At 33.3% G+C, this 19020-nt stretch overlaps 1 protein-coding gene across 1 annotated transcript; it reads right to left on the reverse strand.

Moving 5' to 3' along the window:
- Positions 1–408: 408 nt before the first annotated feature.
- LOC138311455 (uncharacterized) lies at positions 409–2416 on the reverse strand. Its single transcript, XM_069252803.1, has 2 exons — positions 2255–2416; positions 409–1117 (listed from the first exon to the last, which is right to left on the reverse strand). The coding sequence occupies exons 1-2, from the start codon at positions 2401–2403 to the stop codon at positions 424–426; spliced, it is 843 nt and encodes a 280-aa protein (XP_069108904.1). The 5' UTR covers positions 2404–2416; the 3' UTR covers positions 409–423.
- Positions 2417–19020: the final 16604 nt, after the last annotated feature.

Here is a 19020-nt window from a genome sequence, read left to right on the forward strand (position 1 = left end):
CAATTGATCACAAAATGCAATATACATAACTGGGTACAAAGAGGAACCCATGCATGAAATTTGAACAGATCCCTTCCATACTTTTCAGGAAATAACGGATACAAACTTTAACTATGAAAATAGAAAATGACTACAAAATCTTGTTGACTGATTAGTTGACTGATATGAAACTTGATAAAAAGAGGTATCAAAATTTGTTAACAGATGGAAGGACAGACAGATGATGGACTTTGCACTAAAAGCCAATTTGGATGGCTCACCATCTGACAAATGTATCCTTTAGTTGAACTTTAAAGATGCTCATGGATATACCATACAGGACTACTTAGTTAATGCATATATGTGTTTTTTAGTTAAAATGTGTCACTGCATCAGGTATTTTGGATAACAATTTTCAAATACCTTTTTCCTCAGAAGAATATTCTATGTTTCCAGACTCATGATGACTGCAACATGAGGAACATGTGTTTCTTCTTTAGTAGCAGTTCTTTCCACTGTTTTCTTTTGACATCTTTTCTTTTTAATTCCCTGCCTAATGGATGTCCTCTTCCATTTCCTTTTCCTACCCATGGTGAGTCCTGACACCTTCACCACTTTCTGATCCATGAAGGCTGAAACTTCCTGTAACCTATTAAGTACAGCCTCCATTTGATTGACATCTGTGATCAGATACAAACCATTTTCTATCAATCTGATCTGTTCTATGCAGTCTCGCCTGCAGGACTTCTCAGTAACAAGTGTATTACTAAGATTAGTGTCTTGCTCCATAGCTGTCGATGTATCATCAATGTCTACGGGACAAGTGGTATCAAATACACTCTCATCCAACGTAAACACGGGATGACTCAGGTATTTCTTTAAAGAAACATCACCTTTACTATGAGAATGCAAAATGTGTTTACATGGCCATTTTGTTTTGATGAAGTCCATGCATGTACAACTTGGAATTCCATCAACATCACTAACCTTTCCCGATGAGTCTGATAAAGTAACATTAGGTGGCATTCTTTCAATACAGTGAGCAATCAGGTTTTTCGGCCTTCCAAGCAGGAACTCTGGAAATCCTGCAGCATGGCATCTGACATCCTCCCTTGCCATCACATTTGATCTCTTGTAACTGGAAACATTATTACATGAAGATAACTAAATATAACTTTTGCCTTCTCTCTCCTTGCAAATATTTTATCATATAAGTATTTATGAAGGATTTTACCTACATGCAAATCTTTCCGTTATGACACTCAACTGGTGCACTTACATTCTGTAATGTAGGGTTGTGTCAACATGTCTCTTTAATGTACCGGTATATTAATCAATGCTAAGATGCATTTACCATATGCCAGTAGATCTACAAGCTTACTCTAAACTTAGTTATTTCAATCATCAGTAGTTTTATTTTAATGTTTTCCGCAGTGTCTTTGAAGTGCCAAATAATGCACAGCGCTCAAAATTAAAAAAAAAAAGAAGATATTTCCAGTATTGAATAACTTAATTGCTCAAATTCATAATTTTGCGCTAATGATCATTTAATTATTCTTGGAAGATATCTTAACTAAAACATCTTTTTCCATTAAGAACAACCTACATAGACAATACACCAATGCATACAATAGCATTCAATAATGGTAATTTTTAGATATTTTATGCCTTAATCCATAGCTGTTGCAATTTTGACTTTACAACAGCAAATATCAGATAAATTAATAAACAAATCATATTTAACATACTTTAACACATTCAGTATCAAAGGCTGATTATCCTAATATTATACCTTAACGAGCCTCTTAAGCCAGAATTGGTTTGCACATTAGTAGCATTTGTTTCAATCTAAAGCTTTCATAATCTTCTCCAGGATAGTTCCATGTGAACAATTTTTGGAAATATGTATTGAACATAAAGTGCTCTTGCAACACTATCAATTTCTTTTAACTTGTGTTACATTAAAAGGAAAGTAATATTTGACTTCTATGTTGTTCCATTAAGCACAATCCACACTTTTGATTATTTTTTTTTCTATCAATACATACTTTAGTCTTTATGAAAAACCAAAAATAAAATATTTAATTAGTTTGAGCTAAAACCCTATATTGACTGGGCTACCAGTATAAGTAAATGCTCATTTCTGTTATTGTAATACAAGACTTAACATAAATAATTACTATAACTGGTGAAATGGATAGGATCTAGTTATATGATTAGGTGTAATGATAGAGAGTAGCTATTATGTATTAAATATGCAGTGAGGAAAACCAACCTTCTCTCATTTTCTGGGAAGAATTTCTGAAGGAGAATGTCAACTGCATTCTGCAGTGACTTTCCAGTTCCAAACTCCTTCAGGAAATGATGCTTGAGTTTTTTGTACTGGGATTCAATGCCATTAGTGGTAGTAACAATGACTGACATGTCCCTTCGGAATGCGTACACCCACCGCTAAAAAATTAGAGACACAAATTAAAACAAGAGGCCCAAGGGCATTAACGGTCATCTGACAATCTTGGCAACAGTCATATAGGAAATAAATGATAACAGATATCGTGGCCACCTTGGATATTGGATTGACACACTTTGGGGGGCCCATTTCAGAATCATTTCAGGCAAGTTTCAGCTAAATTGCACTGGTAAAACTTGAGAAGAAGTTTAAAATGTGTTTTCAAGATGGCAGCTGTGACAGCCATCTTGAATTTCAGATTGACTCAAAATATAACAACACTAATTGGCCAGGACCATGTAAGGATCAACTTCCAGGCAAGTTTCAGCTCAATCCCACTGGTGGAACTTGAGAAGAAGTTCAAAATGTGAAATGTTTACGGACAGCGGATGACGACAGACAAAACATAATGGCTATAAAAATGATGGCTACAAAATCAATATTATAAAACAACGTCCCCACATTCAAAAACCATATATATATAAAAGCAACCTGCAACAAAACAATCATAGGTATCACTAAATGCTTAAAAAAAATCAATCTATCTATGCCACTAATTAATTCTCTTCCATGTACATATCAACTAATCATACATATGGACCTAGATGTCCATAATATGTGTATTTTCACAACTTCAAAAGTTACATATTTCAAGTTACAAGTATTTTATCTATCACTAATATCAAAGATGTATACTTGTAGTAACTTTATTGCAATGAGATTTAATGATCACTAATTACTCAGCTTGACATTGAATATACCTTGGCATTGGCAATCCACTTCTTTTCAAACCAGCTTTGAAAAGTTATATTGTCCTTATAGACACTGCTGTTTCGAAGTTCTTCCAAACATGCTTCGTATGAGGTAATCTCCGTCGAACGAGCAATAGCACGCAATCTGTTGGAAGCAGAACAATACTACTACAAATAAAGAAACTTTTCCCTTTAACTCTTACCAAATTTTCCTACATAAAAAGCAATTTCAATACTTCATGAATGCATAACTGACTTCCCATATGGAGCTGGATTAATGTCATTCACTGCATCGATTTTGATACAACAAATGGATGAAATACAATAAATTCTTTATTATATTCACATCTTATGGTGATTGATACATCATTTTGTGATGTGATTTTTCAGAAAATTAGACTTTACCCATATATGTTGCTTTGCCAAACAGGCCAGAGTACCTAATATCTAAAGACTTTCTTTGTGTGAATCAATACATTTTTTAATCTTTCTGAATTTTTCAAACATTCCTATAATAATTTCAGTTTTTGTCCACAAGAAAGCTGCACTGAATCGTAAGTTGCACTCGTGACTTTTGTTGAAATGCTGCAAAATTTTATTATAAAACTTATTCTAAAATGTATAGTATCATTTTCCCTATGTTTCTTCTTATTCATATTTATTTATGTATATATACACTGTATTTTTAATTTCATTATGTTAAAATTAAACAAGCATAACTTTACAACATGTATAAAAACTTTCTTGAAAAATATTAATTATTAAAAAATAATAAAAAAAATATTTTTTTGGCACCTTATTCACTTCAATTCTTACTTTCATCTCATTATAAGGTATGACTGAATCTTGTAACGTTTCGGTAATGTTACATAGCGAATATTATTTAATTGTTATGTTACCTCTTTCCCATGCCCACATTATTCAATCCATGTGAATATTTTTTAAAAATTGGTGGTTTTGTGGAAAATATGTGGAGTTTTAAAACAGATAAATTCCTATCGCTAGCATATACTTTAACCTCATATTGAAGCTCATGAATGTTAACTTTTTATAATAATTTCTTGCCAATAGCATGTATAACTCAACCACGTTATGTTGAGACTGTATTATAATAAGATGAAATAAAGGGCAACCAAATAAGTGAAAACAAGTGATGTTCATTGTCAGTCATTATTTATTTGGACAAATATGCTAAATCTTTTTCTCAATAATCATAAGACAAAGAAACACCATATGGATTCTGAAATGAACTTAATTGTTTTGTCCTTTCAGTGTTCCATTTTTGTGAAAAGCATGTGAAATTAACAGTCATATAATTATGTAACATGTGAACTTAACAGTCATATAATTATGTAACTTTTCTTCATACGTTAAATACTTTTGTATATGGATATATATCATTTTCACAGAAAAAGAGACTTACTGCTTCATTACAGATTCCTTATCTGCTATTTTATTGGCTGTCAACCAACGCTGCCAGGCTTGGTCGCGATGAAAATTACATAATAATACTTGGGCACCTGTAAAATACCTAACATGTAACTTTATTTGTCACAATAACGTAATTATCAATTTCTTTTTCCAAATCATACTGAGATCACATTTCATTTTATCGATCATATTTCATTTGCTATAAATTACATTCCCTACTTAACTTCTTTATTGACATTAAACTAACAGATTTGATAATTTTCAACAGCTTGATTATTTCCACTTGTAAACTTATGAGCATTGCTGTATACAAGAAAAAAAAAATCACTGAGGGCCTGCATTGCGCACCTAGTATGTTCAGTCAAGCAATGTTATAACCATAGAGATGAAGAGTTATTTACTCAAGAATTTTAAAAACTTATACAAACTCTTCTCCCCTTGCAAACAAGGATGTTCTTTGCCAAATTTTATGATATTCCTTCATGCATATAGCTATGACTTATTAAAAACACAATGTAAAGGAAACTTTGACGGACAATGGAATGAATGACGACTGGACACACAATGGATGCCGCACCATATGATATGAGCTCACCGGCATGTCATGTCTAGTGAGCTTAAAAGAATTCCACACTAGTATTACCCTGAATATGATGAAATCTATGTTTTTAACATAAACACTTAGGAAAAAACATTAACATTAACTTCAAGTCATCCAATAACTTCTACCTTTGAATGTGGACTCCAAAGCTCCTACTTCCCTCAAATCGAAATCGCACATGAAGTAGTGAGGATTCCAGTTTGCATTCCAACTCTTGAGCATTTCCAACCCTTCTCGGACAGAACTCATTGTGTCCTGGCTGATGAAGAACGTTTCAACTATCAAATATCCACTATTGGAGGCAACACACAAATTGTACATGGGCAAGCTGTACCGCGTTGTTCCATACGTTGCATCCATCAGCACAATCTCACCTCCGTACCGCCTCAACATCTGCCTTTGAAACTCTGTTTGTATAACGAGTAGTAAGGGCTCCATAGTGTCATCACTTGAGGATCTGAAATGTTAATACATTTGTATTTAATACATTTACTGTAACTAAAACTCTGCAATACCTGCAGACTGCTATGGAATAACAATAAAACAGTAAAATGAGACAATTTGCTATTACTTAAGAGCCATGGCCGGTATGATATTACTTTCTGTTATAGTATGTGTGAATAAGGTTCTCTGAATAACCAATTTCATTGTATTTGATTTATATTGAACAATGTAGGACACATAAGCAGATGTTTTGGAGTTCTTGTTAAATAATCAAACCTCTATGAACATTATACATGCCTACTTTTTAATAAACCCAATTGCTTTCATATTAAACATTCATAAACCAATTGTGGATGAGTTTATTGGGAGCTCTCACTCAGAATATCTATTTGGAAAAATTCAATCAACCACACTTTGCTTGATTTTTAGCAAGATAATAATTGGGGCATTTACCACCCAATAATTAAGATCTTGTTCTGTTATTGGTAACTAGTAGGTCACAATAAGTATAATTTTCTTTATTCATTTCGGAATATCATAACTGTATAATTCTAATAAAATGGCGAGGAATGAGAGAACAAGAGGCTAGGAGGTCCTGTATCTCTCACCTGGTTTGTTATGTCAAGTAATATGCTGTGTACAAGATCATTATCAATGATTTAAAAATTCAGGCCAGGTTAAAATTTGGTTACAATTCATGCCCTGCACTTGGCGGAGGATGAGGGAGGTTAAAATCCATGAATAACTCTAGATCTATAACTATCAGTAGGTTCAAAGGATTTACCTCTATTTCCCTTATTGGGTCCCATGGCTCTTGGACCAGTAGGTCAGAGCCAAAATTTATACAAACCCTGTTCCCCTTCCCCCAAGGATACTTCTGGTTGGACAGAAGACAAATGATAGACGATGGATGCCGTGCCATGAGATAATCACACCAGTACTTCGGGCCAGCTGAGCTTAAAACACTCTCTCAAATATGATTTTGATAAATAGGGATAAATCTACCCTTGGGAAACAAAATGTTTGAAAAAGCTGCAAGCCTAAGCTGGTTAAATAACATCTTTACTGTGATTTCCTATAAGTTGTTTATAAACAGACAGTAACCCTATGCGGGAACCTTATTATTATACAATGGTTCTTTAAACAACAGTAAATTAAAAAAAAAAACAATGATTATACTCACGCTGGTCTAAAGAAATATCTGTCTTGTGGATGAAGGCTCTTCAATTCTTCCACCAATTTCACAACATTCATCTGATCTTCTTCCGAAGACTCCATACTATTAAATAAATGTTGTTATAGTAAGTAAATATCCTCTAATTTTTATTAATAATAAGAACAATGAAATGTATATTAACAATTATGTTGCCTAACAATACAAACTCCTTCTTTGCCTATTTCTTAGTTACATCTTTGATCATAAGGTATCAATTCTGTCGTTAGAATATTGTTGAGCGAACCTCCCCTGCAAACTCCAACCATAGTCAACAGACATTGAACTAGGTCAACCAAGGTTAAAGCAAGGTTGAACCTGCTATGGAGAGTTTTTGTTCCATCATGTTGACCAAGGTCAATACTAGGTTGTCCATGGTTTCAGCTAGCTAAAACTTTGGTTTTAACTAGCTTTAACCTTGGTTTGACCTAGGTTTAAACATCATACACCTAGGTTTGACGTTGGCTTCACCTAGGTTTGACGTTGGTTTTTCACCTAGGTCAAATCTTGATTCTACATGGGTCAACCATTGTTAAAACTCACCTTTGTCAACCTAGGTCAAAACCCTGGTCAACCTTGGTGTTCCATTTACATGACATTTGTACCAAAAATGTTGAAAACCTTGGTTTAACCATGGTTGACCTATATTATTTTAACCTTGATCAACCATGTTAAAACCTAGGTTAACCTTGGTCAACCTAGGCACAGTTCGCACAGCATTTCATATACCGGTAACTGTCACATGAAATCATATTATATTCATCTTAATTAGAGCTCACCCCCCTCACCCCCTCCTATCCTACAGCCACCCCTCTCCTACAACCACCCCCTGCTCATCTTCATATATGAAGGAGTTTGAAATATATATGAATGCACTGCATACCATCGATTAAATAATTTATTTTACAATTATATGGCACTTAAAAACATTGGTATGTATCTCATATTAGTTAATAACCAACCTTTCCCCCAACCACAGTGTGATAAATATGGTTCCTGATATCCTTGATGTTGGTAGTAACCTCCTGTTTGTTTCTGGTATAGGCCAGGAGCCAAATGTTCCTGCACATACTCGGGCCAGCAACAGCTTTACACTGGTCACTTTCCTATGACCCTCCTCTGCCAACTCTTTAATTTTTCTAATGATGTCTCCATCTAATGGTTGACAGTATCCAGCATTCTGCAATAGATATGTTAAGATGAAAACCATAATACTGTATAGGTTTTAAATGCAATCTGGAGAACAGAAATCACCTTGAGTTCAATATCAGATCCAAACAAGCAAATTTGTGGAATTTCTATCCCCCGCTTTCAGGACATATTTTAGGTAAACATTATTGAGGTTAGGTTTAACCTTGGTTGAAACATGCGGTGGCAATCAAACTTGGCCAAGCCCTTAAGCATTTGACCTTGTTAAAGTTTGAAGAAAATCAGTTAATATTTATTAGAGTTATTGCAGGGAGATGGCAGACATTTACTTTTTTTCTTCCCATGGCATCCATACAGACCATAGATGCCATAGGTAGATAGTTTGATATTTAAATATCCAACGCTTCAAGATTGAATTTTTCTGTTTTTCAGACATATCTGGATAACCTCTGAACCTTCGCTCTCTTATTTTCTTTTGAAAATGTTAAGCCTCTAGAGAAAACGAATTCATATATTTCAATTTCTAATGCATTTCTTAAATAAAATTCTGTTGAATAACATTATTACCTATAGCTACTTAGTCCTACTGTTGCACGTGGTACTACGGTATATTTCTAATTTGCTATATATATTTGTAACTGAAAGTGGTGACTTTGGCCGTTTCCATATAAACAACTAATTACAATGAAATGATAATTGGGTAACTAGCATGTATCTTACCCTTATAATCCCTATAGGGTTGCATTCCAAAACACTAGATTATATTTTGGCTGCCACACCCAAATTTTTCCACAAGGGATCTATTGACGGTACTTTCAAATAAATAACTTCTTGGAAACTACTCATTTGATAGTGCTCACACTTTAAATGGTTCATCTACATGTATATCATTCTGTATTGGGATATTTGATTCATTGCAGAACTAGTAATGAATGAGACAGGAATGATACAACTGTGTGTTCATCAAGTACATAAGAAGGAAGAGTTAAGTGTCTGTTATGACACAAGTGCCTGGTGACCAGATAGGCTATTTAGACAATCTGGGGCTTTGGTTAATTTTACAGTAGGCAAAATTCATATAAAATATCTTATTATTGGTTATTTTTAAAAGTTATATGAGTCGTAATTTTCAAACTCATCATTCAAAAAAAACTTTTAATATATTATTCACCCTGAAAAGTTATAAATATTTTGACAATCATAATACTTACTATGCATAGGTTTCAATGTTACAAAGTCAAATACAACTTCAAAATGATTTTGACAGTATTTACATCTACACTTCACTGACATGGGTACTCAGAGACAAACCAAGAAGAAGGTTGTGATTGACCATTTCAATCCACATTTGTACTGTGATATTCAGTGCATATTATTCTGTGTTTGTTGAAAATGCTTATACAGCATCTTACATTTTTGTCTGTTACTTTGAATGATTTTCACAGCTTATTCATCAGACCTTGTGGTCTTTAATAACTGACGGAAGAAAAAACTGAATTGTCAGTATTTCCAACCTGTTATGGCACATATAGCCCAGTAACTAAAAAAATATAAAGAAACAGAGGAAAAAATTTAATCTCTAGAGACATACAGAAATACAACATCAAGTCAATGCATGAAGATAGATTATACATATATTACTTTAACCTCTCCAATAGCATGATTCTTATGCTCCTCATTGGAGGCAATGGTGGCATAAATTACCAACTGCCTTATGGTGGTGTCAGAGAAGTTCCTCTTTAATGTTGAGGACAATGCTTCAACTTAGCCTTCTTTGTTGAAGGGCCATTGATCTGTACAATTCAAAATCAACAACTCATATCACTGCTTTATATACATGAAAGTCCTACTAAAAAAACCGTGCACATCTTATCATCCAGAATATACATAATTGCACATCATCAATATATTGAAGGTGACATGTTTTGTAATGTTTTTTGGAATCAAGACAACTGAGAAATGAATGCATTTGATTCTTTTGAAATAATTGGTTGAAAATTTGTTTTTAGACAGGTGTAACTGAAGTGTAAATTATTCTCATTCAATTGTATTTGTTTGACATGTTTTATTTGGGCATTTCTGATAAATGTTGTGTTACATGGGGGTTTGTTTCCTAAATGGTGCATGGTTTTACTTTAGAAATTAGGATTATTTTATATTGGTTTTGACAGCTTTCACAGGAATTCAGATTGTTGACAATACTATTTTTGGGATGGTTTTTACAGTACTGAAATTGATATGTGGATTTTGACATGAAATGTGTTAGATATAACCTTGGTTTTGAAGTGTTATATGTTTATATAACCTTTTGATATTTAAGAAACATCATGAACTGGTTCCAAATATTAAATTCAAAAGGAGTAAGATTTTCTTCATCAAATAATTCAACAATAATTGGCAGTTTGCATTACTCTATGGGATTTTTAGAGAATTCAACTGTTAGGCCCCTAGGTGCTTAATTAATCTATCTTCCCACACTTTTGATGTTTTTGCCAAAATGTTCCTGTAGGCATCAAGCGATCTTGGCCAAATTTGTTACATATTCTGAGAACTCTATCAAGTGAGGATAATTTCAGTAGATTGAAGGTACTTTTCAAAAGTTTTCTAGTTCTGTCGCCAAATTGACCTTTGTGGGTCAAAGCATTTATAGGTGATTACATTGTTCCTATTCATATTAGTTTGTTTGTTGGGATACAATCCATCCAGAACTCTAGACAAGCTTTTTTAATGTTTATTACCCCTATTAAAAGATAATCCCCATTAATCAATATCTGATGATTCAAAATATTTTTCTGGGAAATTTTTTTGCACCTCGTACTAGGTATTTTTTTTGGATCATTGTATTGATCCATTGGGCTTAGTGACAAAATGTCCGATTAACTTCATTGTGAAAATTTAATCATTTGTATAATCCTGTATAAGTGAATTCACATGTAGCATTGTTTTAAAATCCATGCATTTCTCATCATTGTATATTGACTCTCATGGTTTGTCAAAAAGGACCAAATTAGGTAATTTATCAATTTTATAACTTTGATTGACCCCTCCTTTGTCCATGTATAATCATTGTAATCATATAGGAGGATTACTTGTCCTTTTGTAATCATTTATACCGTTGGTTTTAGACCAAATCTCTTTCACTCTCAAAATAAAAGGAGATCATAACATGATAGTAATTCATTATTCATTTTCATTTTAAAGTGTTTTGTACCTGATGTAGGCTTGTTTAAGGTTTTATGCCAGACACTAAATTACTGCTATAGTGTTTTTTATTTCCATTTTGGATATCTCTCCCAATTATGTATAATTCTAATCTTGTCAAGGATGTACTTGGCATTTATAATTGTGAAAATCTTTTGATTTGTCAGGTACTAAAGTGCATAATCATTGTGGTTTTTAATTGTGTTTGAGCTTTCCTGAGATTGTCTCCATTGGCTCTGATTAGAATAACAAAATGCATTTGATTTGATTCCACGACTTAACTTGGACCAGTTTATTGGAATTGTTCGATGGGTTTGGCAAAAAAGTTACCTTATCTTTGAAAAATTTTAAGGTGGTTAATTTATTCATTTTTAGAACTTAAATGCTTAATTAAATGTTACAGAAAAGATTTTGACAATTAGGCGCTTATTTCAAATTTTTAGATATGGTTTGACATAATGTTTAGTGATTAGGTCTGGTTTTTTATTGCATGGTTTGGGAATAACTAAATGCATTGTTGAATTATGTGCATGTGGTGCTTAGACCAAATCACCTACTGTTTGCTTAATTATATAAGGATTTTTAGACATTTTTATATTCAGGAGATAAGTGCATGATGTATCTGATGAACATTGTCTTGGGATGTAGTGCTAAATGCATGGTTGAATTATTTTAGTATATTTATGGCTGAAATGTGGTATGGTGCTTTTGACCATGGTCAATACAAATTAAGTATATAAGTTTTTTAGACAATTTTTAGTGACAAAATGTTTATAAACCTATTGTGATTGATTTTAATTTCAAATGATTGTTATATATTTTTGTATACAAAGAAATGCCTGTTTTTCACCTTGATGATAATATGTTTATTAGACCATTCACCTTTGGTGCTGCATTATAATGCAAACATCGATAATAATATAGATGCAATATTGTATTTTTGAATAAATTTCTTGGGAAAGGCTTTATTTGAAGTTTAATGCATTGTACTAATGTGGGCATGTGGTGCTTAAATCAAATCACCTTGGTGGTTGTACATTATAACTTGATGCATTTTGATGTCATAGAAAAAAAATTTTGTTTTTTATTCAGTCTGAAAATAATTGTCAAGTCACTAAATGCTTGTTTGAAAAAGCCTATTGTATTAAAAATTGGTTTATACCAAAAAAACCTGTCCTGTGATGCTTAAAACCAAATCACCGTTGATTTGTTAAATATATAAAAATTTGAATGATTTTTGTAAATGGATAAATTTATCTTGGGATGTAGTTTAAATGAATTATGCCCATTATGCTGATAAAATTTTGGATGATGTTTTGACAAAAAATCACATGTTGAATTCATTTTGAGTCTGGTGATATTTTCAATTAAATGCTATGTGATTTTTATTATTCTGTCTAAATTTTGATGGATGTATTATTGTTTTAAATTGATTCAATTGTTATGTGACATGTGGTGCTTAGACCAAATGTGTAAAATATAAATGCTGGTTTTGATTTATGTTTTTACTTATAATGTTGCTTAAATGCCAAATGGCTTTGAATTGAATTTTCAGTTTTATAAACATATGTATTGTCTTGGTGCTAAATGTAAGGCTAAATTATGGTTGACTATTGTTATGAATATGTGTACATTGGTGAACCAAATTGTGTGATATTATGGTTTTTGATTTTGACAATAGCATGTGTTTGGCTAGATAATGTCGGTAGGTACAATCTGAAACTCCATAATGTCTTTTGAGGGGTGGTGCTAAATAATTTTTATGCCTAAGGTGTGTATGTTATTTTTGTGTGTGTTTATAATGTGGTGCAAATTTTGGTATGCCATAGTATTTTATAGGATTTTGAAATTGTGGTGTTTGTTTGATGAATTAGAAGTATTTGTATTGTGTTTGTGTGAATTGCCTAAGGCTGAATTATGCCTATGTGATATATTATGGTGTAAAGCTTAGAACTTACCAAATCACCTGTGGTGCTTGAATAATTTATTATGGTTTTTGGGACATTTTGATAATGTCAGGAGATAAAAGTGCATGAAATGCATTGGTTTTTTGATTCAGTCTGGTAATATTGTCTTGGGATGTAAGTGGCTAAATGCATGGTTGAATTATGCCTATTGTTACTATTATGTGGCATGTGGTGCTTAGACCAAATCACCTGTGGTGCTTATTTATATATGGTTTTTGAGACATTTTGATAATGTCAGGAGATAAGGTGCATTGATAATTTGGTTTTTTTCAGATTGTCATGGGAATAGTGGCTAAATGCATGTGTGAATTTGGTTTTTTTCAGTCTGGTATTATATTGTGAGACACTTGGGATGTATGCTAAATGCATATGGTTCAGATCTGGTTATTGCCTTTTGTAATACTAAATGTAACTGTTACTATTATGTGGCATGTGGTGCTTAGACCAAATCACCTGTGGTGCTTAAATTATTATGACATTTTGATTTATGGCATGTTTGTTAGTTACAGTTTTGATAATGGTCAGGAGATTAATGTGGTGTGCATGTGAGAATCTTTGATAATTGAGAACGATGAAATGCATTTTTTTTTCAGTCAGTCTGGTAATATTGTCTTGGGATGTATGTACTAAATGCATGGTTGAATTATGCCTATTGTTACTATTATGTGGCATGTGGTGCTTAGACCAAATCACCTGTGTGCTTAATTATATATGGTTTTTTCAGGAGACATTTATCAGTATGGTAAATATGTCTTGGGATGTCCAGAAGATAATGTGGGGTGCATGATAATTTGGTTTTTTTTAGTCAGTGCTGGTGATATTATTGTCTTGATTGGGATGTAGTGCTAAATGCATGGTTGAATTATGCCTATTGATATAGTTATGTGACATGTGGTGCTTAGACCAAATCACCTGTGGTGCCTAATTATATATGGTTTTTGAGGACACTTTGATAGTGTTAGAAGATGAAATGCATGGCGATTGTTTTTCTATTCAGTCTGATAATATTGTCTTGGGATGAATACTAAATGTAATGGGCTGAATTATGCCTATTGTTTACTATTATGTGGCATGTGGTGCTTAGACCAAATCACCTGTGGTGCTTAAATTATTATGGTTTTTGAGACATTTTGATAATGTTAGGAGATAAAAGTGCATGATAATTGGTTTTTATTCAGTCTGGTAAAAGTGTCTTGGGATGAAGTGCTAAATGCATGGTTGAAGTATGCCTATTGATATTGTTATGTGATATGTGGTGCTTAGACCAAATCACCGGTGGTGCTTAATTATATTTTGGTTTTTGAGACACTTTGATAGTGTTAGAAGATGAAATGCATGGTGATTGGTTTTTATTCAGTCTGATAATATTGTCTTGGGATGTAGTACTAAATGTAAGGCTGAATTATGCCTATTGTTACTATTATGTGGCATGTGGTGCTTAGACCAATTCACCTGTGGCGCTTAATTGTATATGGTTTTTTAGACATTTTGATAATGTCAGGAGAAAGGTGCATGGTGATTTGGTTTTTATTCAGTCTGGTAATATTGTCTTGGGATGTAATGCTTAAATGCATGGTTGAATTATGCCTATTGTTACTATTATGTGCATGTGGTGCTTAGACCAATATCACCCGTGGTGCTTAATTATATATGGTGTTTTAGACATTTTGATAATGTCAGGATATAAGGTGCATGATAATTTGGTTTTTTTTTTCAGTCTGTAATATTGGTCTTGGGATGTAGTGTTAAATGCATGGTTGAATTATGCCTATTGATATAGTTATGTGACATGTGGTGCTTAGACCAAATCACCTGTGGTGCCTAATTATATATGGTTTTGAGACACTTTGATAAGTGTTAGAAGATGAAATGCATGGCGATTGTTTTTCTGTTCAGTCTGATAATGATTGTCTTGGGATGTAATACTAAATGTAAGGCTGACATTAGGGCCTTATTGTTACTAATTATGTGGCATGATGGTGCTTAGACCAAATCACCATGTGGTGCTTAAAATTATTAAGGTTTTTTGAGACATTGATAATGTCAGGAGATAAAAGTGCATGACCTAATTTGGGTTTTATTCAGTCTGGTAAAAGTGTCTTGGGATGTAAGTGCTAAATGCATGGTTGAAGTATGCCTATTGATATTGTTTTGTGATATGTGGTGCTTAGACCAAATCACCGGTGGTGCTTAATTATATTGGTTTTTTGAGACCACTTTGATAGTGTTAGAAGATGAAATGCATGGTGATTTTGGTTTTAATTCAGTCTGATAATATTGTCTTGGGATGTAGTACTAAATGTAAGGCTGAATTATGCCTATTGTTACTATTATGTGGCATGTGGTGCTTAGACCAATTCACCTGTGGCGCTTAATTGTTTATGGTTTTTTAGACATTTTTGATAATGTCAGGAGATAAGGTGCATGGTGATTGGTTTTTATTCAGTCTGGTAATATTGTCTTGGGATGTTAATGCTAAATGCATGGTTGAATTATGCTATTGTTACTCATTATGTGGCATGTGGTGCCTTAGACCAAATCACCCGTGGTGCTTAATTTATTATATGGTGTCTTTTAGACATTTTGATAATGTCAGGAGATAAGTGCATGATAATTTGGTTTTTTCAGTCTGGTAATATTGTCTGGGATGATAGTGCTAAACTGCATGGTTGAAGTTATGCCAATTTGATATAATGTTTTGTGACATGTGGTGGCTTAGACCAAATCACCTGTGGTGCCTAATTATATATGGTTTTGAGACACTTTTGATAGTGTTAGAAGATGAAATGCATGGCGATTGTTTTTCTGTTCAGTCTGATAATATTGTCTTGGGATGTAATACTACTAAATGTACAGGCTGAATTATGCCTATTGTTACTATTATGGTGGTATGTGGTGCTTAGACCAAATCACTGTGGTGCTTAAATATTATGGTTTTTTTGGGACATTTTGAATAAATGTCAGGAGATAAAAGTGCATGATAATTTGGTTTTTTATTCAGTTCTGGTAAAGTTTCTTGGGATGTAATGCTAAATGCATGGTTTGAAGTATGCCTATTGATATTGTTTTGTGATATGTGGTGCTTAGACCAAATCACCGGTGGTGCTTAATTATAATATGGTTTTTGAACACTTTGATAGTGTTAGAAGATGAAATGCATGGTGATTTGGTTTTTAATTCAGTCTGAAAATATTGTCTTGGGATGTAGTACTAAATGTAAGGCTGAATTATGCCTATTGTTACTAGTTATGTGTGCAAGTGGTGCTTAGACCAATTCACCTGTGGCGCCTAATTGTTTATGGTTTTTTAGACATTTTGATAATGTCAGAGATGAAGGTGCATGCGTGATTGGTTTTTGTATTCAGTCTGGTAATATTGTCTTGGGATGTAGTGCTAAATGTAAGGCTAATTATGCCTAATGTTACATGTTTTTGTGGCATGTGGTGCTTAGACCAAATCACTTTTGTGGTGGCTTAATTAAATATGGTTTTTTAGACATTTTGATAATGTCAGGAGATAAAGGTGCATGATAATTTGGTTTTTTTTCAGTCTGGTAATATTGTCTTGGATGTATGCTAAATGGCATGGTTTGAATTATTGCCTATTGATATACGTTTTGTGACATGTGGTGCTTAGACCAAATCACCGTGTGGTGCTTAATTATATATGGTTTTTGAGACACTTTGATAGTGTTAGAAGATGAAATGCATGGTGATTGTTTTTAATTCAGTCTGATAATATTGTCTTGGGATGTAGTACTAAATGTAAGGCTGAATTATGCCTCTTTGTTTACTATTATGTGGCATGTGGGGCTTAGACCAAATCACCTGTGGTGCTTAAATTATTATGGTTTTTGAGACATTTTGATATGTCAGGAGATAAAAGTGCATGATAATTTGGTTTTTATTCAGTCTGGTTAAAAGTGGTCTTGGGATGAAGTGCTAAATGCATGGTTTGAAGTAAGGGTGCCTATCAGATATTGTTTTGTGATATGTGGTGCTTAGAACCAATATCACCGGTGGTGCTTAATTATATTATGGTTTTTGAGACACTTTGATAGTGTTAAAGATGAAATGCATGGTGATTGGTTTTTAATTCAGTCTGATAATATTGTCTTGGTATTTAGTACTAAATGAAAGGCTGAATTATGCCTATTGTTAACTATTATGTGGCATGTGGTGCTTAGGACCAAGTTCACCTGTGGCGCTTAATTGTTTTATGGTTTTTTAGACATTTTGATAATGTCAGGAGATAAGGTGCATGGTGATTGGTTTTTATTCAGTCTGGTAATATTGTCTTGGGATGTAATGCTAAATGCATGGTTGAATTATGCCTATTGTTACTATTATGTGGCATGTGGTGCTTAGACCAAATCACCCGTGGTGCTTAATTATATATGGTGTTTTAGACATTTTGATAATGTCAGGAGATAAGGTGCATGATAATTTGGTTTTTTTCAGTCTGGTAATATTGTCTTGGGATGTAGTGCTAAATGCATGGTTGAATTATGCCTATTGATATAGTTATGTGACATGTGGTGCTTAGACCAAATCACCTGTGGTGCCTAATTATATATGGTTTTGAGACACTTTGATAGTGTTAGAAGATGAAATGCATGGCGATTGTTTTTCTGTTCAGTCTGATAATATTGTCTTGGGATGTAATACTAAATGTAAGGCTGAATTATGCCTATTGTTACTATTATGTGGCATGTGGTGCTTAGACCAAATCACCTGTGGTGCTTAAATTATTATGGGTTTTTGAGACATTTTGATAATGTCAGGAGATAAAAGGTGCATGATAATTTGGTTTTTTATTCAGTCTGGTAAAAGTGTCTTGGGATGTAGTGCTAAATGCATGGTTGAAGTATGCCTATTGATATTGTTTTGTGATATGTGGTGCTTAGACCAAATCACCGGTGGTGCTTAATTATATATGGTTTTTGAGACACTTTGATAGTGTTAGAAGATGAAATGCATGGTGATTGGTTTTTAATTCAGTCTGATAATATTGTCTTGGGATGTAGTACTAAATGTAAGGCTGAATTATGCCTATTGTTACTATTATGTGGCATGTGGTGCTTAGACCAATTCACCTGTGGCGCTTAATTGTTTATGGTTTTTTAGACATTTTGATAATGTCAGGAGATAAGGTGCATGGTGATTGGTTTTTATTCAGTCTGGTAATATTGTCTTGGGATGTAATGCTAAATGCATGGTTGAATTATGCCTATTGTTACTATTATGTGGCATGTGGTGCTTAGACCAAATCACCCGTGGTGCTTAATTATATATGGTGTTTTAGACATTTTGATAATGTCAGGAGATAAGGTGCATGATAATTTGGTTTTTTTTCAGTCTGGTAATATTGTCTTGGGATGTAGTGCTAAATGCATGGTTGAATTATGCCTATTGATATAGTTATGTGACATGTGGTGCTTAGACCAAATCACCTGTGGTGCCTAATTATATATGTTTTTTGAGACACTTTGATAGTGTTAGAAGATGAAATGCATGGCGATTGTTTTCTGTTCAGTCTGATAATATTGTCTTGGGATGTAATACTAAATGTAAGGCTGAATTATGCCTATTGTTACTATTATGTGGCATGTGGTGCTTAGACCAAATCACCTGTGGTGCTTAAATTATTATGGTTTTTGAGACATTTTGATAATGTCAGGAGATAAAAAGTGCATGATAATTTGGTTTTTATTCAGTCTGGTAAAAGTGTCTTGGGATGTAGTGCTAAATGCATGGTTGAAGTATGCCTATTGATATTGTTTTGTGATATGTGGTGCTTAGACCAAATCACCGGTGGTGCTTAATTATATATGG

This window comes from Argopecten irradians, unplaced genomic scaffold (genome assembly GCF_041381155.1).
Source record: "Argopecten irradians isolate NY unplaced genomic scaffold, Ai_NY scaffold_0024, whole genome shotgun sequence".
In the NCBI taxonomy this organism is placed as follows: Eukaryota; Metazoa; Mollusca; class Bivalvia; order Pectinida; family Pectinidae; genus Argopecten; species Argopecten irradians.